The following is a 7,765-nucleotide window of genomic DNA, read 5'->3' as shown; positions in this document are numbered from 1 at the left end:
TTTATTTTTACAGGCTACTTAAATGATCTGAATAAATATAATTCACTGTCCTCGAGTTGATTTAATATTTGAGATTGTGTGAAGCAGAAGGGGTTAATGAGGTTAATTAGGTTAATTAGGTTAATGAGGTCCTGGTGTTGCAGTGGACGCGGCGCGCGCAGGCGGTGGAGCTGTGACGCGTTCCCACGCGCAAGTTTGTCCAAACTTTTTTTTTTTTTTTTTTTTTTTGCAGCTGGTTTGAGCACGCGGATGATCCCGCTGAGTCTCTGTCCTCTTCTTCAGCACAGTAACTGATTACTCCTGATCCAGCTCCAGCTCCAGCAGCAGCTCCACACACTGTCACCGAATCAGCTGCATGAAACAAGAATCTCATTTGTTAAACTGGAGCTCGTGCAGATGGAAGATCGATTGTTTTTCTCCTCAGAAATCTCTAATTGAGTGAAAACAGAGAGAGGAGGAGGAGGAGGAGGAGGCCTGTACTGTAAGCAGGAGGTCACAGGTTCGAAGCCAGCCGTCATGTTACAAACACAGACTGCAGCTTTCACACTTTTCTATTTTTCTAAAAGTCGCTCCTCATCTCCACAGCGCGTGAAAACGTCTACTTTCCACTCAGATGCACCGCATTAACTTGCGGGGGGCGAATTTGTTTGTCTAGTTTTATTTATATCATTGGAGAAGATTGATGTGTGTGTGTGTGTGTGTGTGTGTGTGTGTGTGTGTGTGTGTGTGTGTGTGTAGCAGCTCACTGTAAGCTTTGGTCCTTGTTTACACTAATTACAGCCTTATCAAGTCAGCAAAAACCAAGACCTTCAACACACACGCACACACACGCACACACACACACACACACACACACACACACACACTGAATGTATCGACACTATTAAGTGAAAAGATGCCTTTAAATTAAGCGACAAATCTAAATGAATCTAAAAGGAATAACTTCCATTTGTCAAACAGCAAATTTATATATATATATATATATTATATATATATTAATATTAGAGATAGATATATATATATATAGAGATATATATAGATATTACACACACCAATAATAATATATCGTGCTTTAAGCCTCCAATTTACAAAATAAAATGTTTTATTATCCATTTATTTTTCAAAATAAAGCATGAAATCTCGTAAGATTTAATCTAAACGTCTATTTACCTATTTAGCATTTAAATATTAATAATAAGCAGAATTTAAAGTAAATTCTGAGAAATTATTTTTTCTTTTTGGTGTTTTTATTTATTTTTTCCTCCCTGACGTCTCCTCGTGTTGTTCGGGTTAAATATGAGCTGCTGCTTCCAGGTGGAGTCATTCACTTTTGTTTGTACAGCTATAAAAGCACTGAGCTATTGAAAAGTCGTAAAATGAAGCGCGCAATCCGTCATCTCTCTCTCTCTCTCTCTCTCTCTCTCTCTCTCTCTCTCTCCACTCCTCAAGCAATGTGATGATTTTGAATTATCCTTTACAGGCGCCAAGAAACGCTGTAAAAGAAGAAGATGCAACCAGCAAACACACTGAATCCTGCAGCTCAGCACACGCGTAAATAATCAATAATATGTTATAGATCTGTAAAATAAACACATCTTTGCGCGGTTATGTCCTATAAAATCTAGAGGAATTTGAATTTTGAACAGCTCCGGGTTTAAAGCTCTTAAAGTCCAGCCTCTAATAAAAAAAAATCGAGTCTTGATAGAGGAGAAGACAAAAATATCTCCAAGTGCGCATCTTCTTTTCCTCCCTGGAAGAAATACGCAGCGCAAAATCTCCTCCACGTCCACCCCGACGCGTCCGAGAGAGACTCCGGCTCCACTCCACAATCCATCCCTCCATCCATCCCTCCATCCCTCCATCCATCCCGGTCTGGTCTGGTCTGTTCGTTCGTGCCACCAGATTGCAGACAAAAATAAAAGATGAGCAGAGTCAATTGAAGCCTGCATGGATGAAGAAGAAAGGAGCCCCCAAACGAGCCCCGAGCTTCACGCTCGGACGCCTCCTTTGTGTCACTTTTTCCAGCACATAATAAATAAAACGTGCTCCTTAAAAAAAAAAAAAAAAAAAAAAAAAACACGTCCTGACATCTGTTTAAAAAAAGCAGGGTTTTTTTTTTTTTTTTTTTTTTTTTTTTGCAGACTGGTGATAAAACATAAAAAAATCTAATTAAATCTAATTTTGTGATTTTTTTTTGTGTGAACTTTTTCTGAACCTTCAATCAGGAATAAAAAAAAAAGGCCTCCCTCCTCCACGTGCACCCTGCAGGTTATTCACATACATTTACCTGTGCATCCCACACACACACACACACACACACACACACACACCTTCATCATCAAAGGTGGAGCAGCACTCGCAGCTCGTGTTCTTCCACTTTCCGCCGAATTAATTTGCTCACACATCATTTAAACCGAGTCTCCTCCCTTCTTTCATAGCTGAGGGGGCCTAAACACTGGCAAATTAGCGCTAATTTATACTGATCTTACTCTGATATTTGCAATAAAGGCGTATAGATTTTTGCCACTAATTACATAAAAGCCTAATGGCCTTGAAAATGAGCCTGGTTAAAGAATAATATAAAGTTTGTTGTTGTGTGGCTGACTGGGAAATCAAGGATATTAGAAGAGGTTCACTCGGTCTCCAAGAGGCGTTTAAGTGTCATAAAGAATGCTCTAATAATAATGATAATAATAATAATAAGTGCAGCTTTGTGTCTTGTGTGATGCAGCCATGTGTTTTTATCCCCTCCTGTAAAAACAGGGGGGTGCAGAGCAGCGTGCACAATTAAACAAATATTGTGGTGATCCAACATTTCTCGAACGGGTCGAAGCTTTTCACACAGATATTAAATCAGGTTATTTTATTGGATGTAATTTGGAGGAGAAATCAAAGCCAATTACGGGAATGAGGAGGAATGAACTTGTGGATGTGAGAGGATGGAGATGGAGGGGTTGTGGGTGGGTGGGGTTGCTTGGCTGGTGCTGGTGGTGGTGGTGGTGGGGTCTCGGGCTAAAGCTGACATACCTCAGGCTTCAGCTCTGATTGGTCCTCGTTTGGAGAAGCTCATGGGTTCATTCCGCTGTTAAGCGCCTCCCCATTTCTCTAAACTACATTATAATGCAACGAACCTCCCTTTTAACCACAAACCGAATTTGCTTTCATTTAGTCTATATATATTTCTTAAATAGGTTAAAGTCATAGAGATTTTTTTTTTTTTTTTTTTTTTTTTTTGTGGGGAATAGCACTTTCGCCCTGGAGCGGTGCGCAATGCTTTCTCATGCCGACCTCCTGGATGCTCGCCTCGGTGAGTTATCATCACCAAACTCCGGTCTTCAACTCTACTGTAAGCTGGAGGCTCTTCTAATCCTAAATCAAGCTCAGAAAATTGTCAATTTGCTTCTTATATTATCTTAATGTGACTGAAGTGAAACTAAACTCGCCTAATTCATTGGGAAAGTAATTATTATTATTATATTACTGCGTAATTTGATTTAACAACTTCCCAAAGATCTGGCTGTGGTCGAAGTGAATTAAGAGTATTTAAGGAGCAGATTGGACCGTGCATGCTGTCTCTGTCACGGAGCTGCTGGCTCTTTATTTAGTTTCTGTTCTGCGTTTGTGTTTTTTAATTTCTGGATGCTTTGTGCATGTGCAGCATCTTTTTTTGTTCTGCTGCAGAATCTGATGTTTGAGCTGCTCGTCATTTGTCGCATGTGTTCTCTGTGAAGTCTCTAACATGTCTCTTTTTTCCTCCTCCCGTAGCGAACATGTTTTCTGTTCAAATCTCACCACCTCTGGTTGTCTGTGCAGGGATGAAGGATGCCGCGGCGGAGCTTCTGGGTCACAGGGAGGCTTTAAAGTGCAGGCTCGGCGGTGGTGGGCCTGACCCAGGACACTCCGGGGAGCTCGGCCCGGGCCCGGATGGTGTAGAAGGAGCCACTATGCTCCCCGGTGATGATATCAGCAGCGGTGGTGGATCCAATCCGGGGCAGGTTAACAGCAAAGAGCAGGAGAAACAGCAGCAGCAGCAGAACAACAACAACCAGAACCAGTCTGCGGCGCAGCAGTCTCAGAAACAGAAGCGGCACCGGACCCGGTTCACGCCGGCGCAGCTCAACGAGCTGGAGAGGAGCTTCGCCAAAACGCACTACCCGGACATCTTCATGCGGGAGGAGCTGGCGCTGAGGATCGGACTGACGGAGTCCAGAGTGCAGGTAGGACGGCTGGAGGTGTTCTGATGAAGGAGGGACGCAGAGAGGAGGCACGGTGACGCAGGCGCCGTTTGACATTTATTTAAAATATGAAACAACAAATATGAGTAATGAAAATAAAATAAACATTCAAAATAAAAGTACAACAACTCAGAAATTACAAAATAAAAGCATACAATCTACAAATTAAAAGCAGCAATCAGTGAAATGAAATCTCTTATTTTGTTTTCTGCAGCTGCAAATTATTTTATATTTTTAAAATATTTAAAAATCACCCAATCTCCAATTTTTAATCAGTAATCAATAAGAAAATACTTTTTTTTTTCACGGATGTAGAATTATCTGTTCAGATTGTAGCCGTCGGCGTTAAGACTTAACAAAATAAAAGCTTGATTTTATTATCGTAGGACAAAATATAAATAATTTCAGTTATGCACAAATAAACAATCAAAAATGTTATTTTATTGTCTTTAATTAACTTCCGGTTTGACTAAAAATAATTACCTACATTCAAACACACATATGATTTTATTTCTCTGGATTTATTGATTAGAAAAATGTTTTTAATTGTTCATAACAATAATAAATGAAACAATTAGTAAGAAATTAAAAGCTTTGTAATATAATGTGTGTGTGTGTGTGTGCGTGTGTGTGTGTGTGTGTGTGTGTGTGTGTGTGTGTGTGTGCAGCCTCACCCGGATTCAAACCTTGTGGATTACACACGTGCTTCACACACACACACCGTCCAAACAAACATCAGCTGTTCTTCGTTAGTTTCAAACACAGCAGCTGATCTGTGATCAGATTTCAGACTTTAAAAAAATCTGAAATCAAAAACTCATGTTTGGATTTTTCAGATTTCACTGAACGTCTCTTGTTATTTCTGGCTCGCGTCTCCTGTAATGAATCCACGGGGAGCCGGATGATGATCGCATCTTTATGTCGTTAATCGCTTCACATCAAACCGACTCTTCGAACATCAACCTTTTTTTTTTTTTGGATTTTATCCTCCGACTTCCTTCCTGCACAAACACCAAACACATTAAGAATTATGGCGCCTCCGCCTTATTAACTGGCGATGGCACAGAGGCGCTTGGCGCGCTCACATGTGAAATAACAGCCTAATAATGATGATTATTATTATTATAGCTTCTATATCACATCTCCATAAAATAAGAATTAGTGAAATGAAGCTCGTCTGCTGGAATGAGAAGAAGCAGGTCCAGGTTCAGCTCAGCGGATGGGCCTGTCACCGCTCTCCACGTCTTAATGCCGGACGCGCTGAGAGTGCACTCTGTCTTTTTTAAACGGAATGAGAAATTGCGTTTTCTTTCCTCTGAAGTGTAATGCATTTCAGGCCGGATTTCACGGCTGGCTACGCGGGAAGGAGAGAGGAGGAGAGGAGGGGAGGGAAAGGTGGAGGAAGGAGAGAGTGAGATTGTCCCGTTCTTATTACTGCGCCCCACTTTCTCAAGCAAATCTTCACATTAATCATAGACGCGCCCCCACCAACACACACACACACACACACACACACACACACACACACACACTTAGAACCAGACCTACAGAAACTCAAGGGCCCCTGGAAGAAAAGTGTGTTTGTCACAGTAATAACATTATCTGTATTATGTGTGTGCGCGTTTTCAGCGGCTCCTTCCAAAGAAAAAGAAAAAAATAAATCAGTCTGTCTTTAAAAATGTTTCATTCTGGCACAAAAAAACATTTAAAAAATATCGATATTTTTATGGATTTATTGAGCCTGAAAGTGGAAACATTTGACATTATTTCACACAGAATAAGAGTTTATGATCACGTGTATGAGGTGTAACCAAATCAAAGTACATTTACGCATGCGTAATTTCTTTATTTTTATTAATTTGGAACCTGGCCGGTGTAAAAATATAACAAAAAAAAACATGTCGCGTTGCTGTGATGGAAGCAACATAAATCTGATCATCTGCTCCTGATTTATCGTCTCCTGCTCGTGTTATCATGATGATCACAGCCTGATGTCATAACCTTTTTATGTGCGCTCACAGCTCTGACAACACGACCTGTCAGCGCACCAGCTCCCCGACCCCCCTAACTCATGAACCGTCTCTGTCTGCAGGTTTGGTTCCAGAACCGGCGCGCCAAGTGGAAGAAGCGCAAGAAGACCACCAATGTCTTCCGCGCTCCGGGGACTCTCCTGCCGACGCACCACGGCCTGCCTCAGTTCCCGTCAGCCGCGGCAGCAGCGGCGGCCATGGGCGACAGCCTCTGCTCCTTCCACGCCAACGACACCCGCTGGGCCACGGCAGGGATGCCCGGCGTGTCTCAACTGCAGCTACCGCCGGCTCTGGGCCGCCAGCAGGCCATGGCGCAATCCCTGTCTCAGTGTAGCCTCGGCGCGGGGCCGCCGCCCAACTCCATGGGTCTATCCAACATGTCGTCGAACGGCTCCGGGCTCCAGTCACACCTCTACCAGCCCACTTTCCCCGGGATGGTACCCGCGTCCCTGTCAGGCCCGACCAACGTGACCGGCTCGCCTCAGCTGTGTAGTTCCCCGGACAGTGACGTCTGGAGAGGGACAAGCATCGCCTCGCTGCGCCGCAAAGCGCTCGAGCACACAGTATCCATGAGTTTCACCTAGTGACGAGGAGGCACCGTGAAGCTTTTCTTTCACCCACACCGAGATATTCCACATTTAGTTCTTATCCATCCATCCAATCATCCAAACGGCGCACCGGGAAAAATACAACCAGGATACTTGTTCAGATAAAGCGCAGAGCTGTACACCTGGCACGGTTCCCTCCAGAATCACAAACACGAGGGGAAGCTATCCATCAGGCCCGTGGGCCTTTGTCGAGCATAAGACTGGTTCTGTTTGAAGCTATAATTTATGATTTCGCATGTAGCCTATGAGAACTATTTATTTGTCTATTTAAATGAACTGATTCTGTTCTGTATTTATTTCCTCGGCACATGCAGCCCTCTCTTTTACTGTTGCATTTGCTTGGTGACTGACTTTTTTTTTGTGTGTGGATACTTTGAAAACACAAAAACAAGATTCCTTTCCTCTTTTTTTTTCTTCCTCCACCTGCTGCACAGCATGCAGCCCCGAAAAGAGGAGGATGAGGAGGAGGAGGAGGAGGAGGAGGAGGAGGAGGGTTGGTGCACAGTGTGCAGGAACAACTGGAGGTTTCAAAGATTCATCCAGAAGAGAGAAAGGACCCGGTTTGACAAGGAATCAGGACAACATGGAACAGGACTCGACTGCATGTGCTGTCCAAGGCAACAACAAAAAAAAAAACGTTAAAAAAATCAAAATATTATAAATTAAGACATGGAAACTGACTTAACTATAATCTGTTATATAGGATGTTTTGTGTAGCGGAAGCACTCTTGTTCCCATTTGGTCAGTTTGTGATAACTTATGTTTCCAAAAAAAAAAACAAAAAAAAAAGATGATGTCTGTGCTTATTATCAAAATATGACTTTCTTAAATGTTTGAACCATTTTTGTTTCATGGACATGTTTATATCAATTCAATGTAAATGATCAAATAA

General features: G+C 42.5%; 1 protein-coding gene across 4 annotated transcripts; it reads left to right on the top strand.

The window, feature by feature from the left end:
- The first annotated feature begins 2,964 nt into the window (after window positions 1-2,964).
- otpa (orthopedia homeobox a) lies at window positions 2,965-7,299 on the top strand. Of its 4 annotated transcripts, none has more exons than XM_019264843.2 (3): window positions 2,965-3,307; window positions 3,766-4,217; window positions 6,328-7,299. In XM_019264843.2, the coding sequence occupies exons 1-3, from the start codon at window positions 3,271-3,273 to the stop codon at window positions 6,847-6,849; spliced, it is 1,011 nt and encodes a 336-aa protein (XP_019120388.1). In that variant the 5' UTR covers window positions 2,965-3,270; the 3' UTR covers window positions 6,850-7,299. The 4 variants fall into 4 exon arrangements, with proteins under 4 accessions (XP_019120388.1, XP_027137772.1, XP_010738812.2 ...); XM_027281971.1 differs by having other exon boundaries at window positions 2,965-3,346; XM_010740510.3 differs by having other exon boundaries at window positions 2,966-3,307; window positions 3,814-4,217.
- Window positions 7,300-7,765: the final 466 nt, after the last annotated feature.

Source organism: Larimichthys crocea, chromosome IX, assembly GCF_000972845.2.
Source record: "Larimichthys crocea isolate SSNF chromosome IX, L_crocea_2.0, whole genome shotgun sequence".
NCBI lineage: Eukaryota > Metazoa > Chordata > Actinopteri > Sciaenidae > Larimichthys > Larimichthys crocea.
This window is presented reverse-complemented; position numbering and strand designations above follow the sequence as displayed.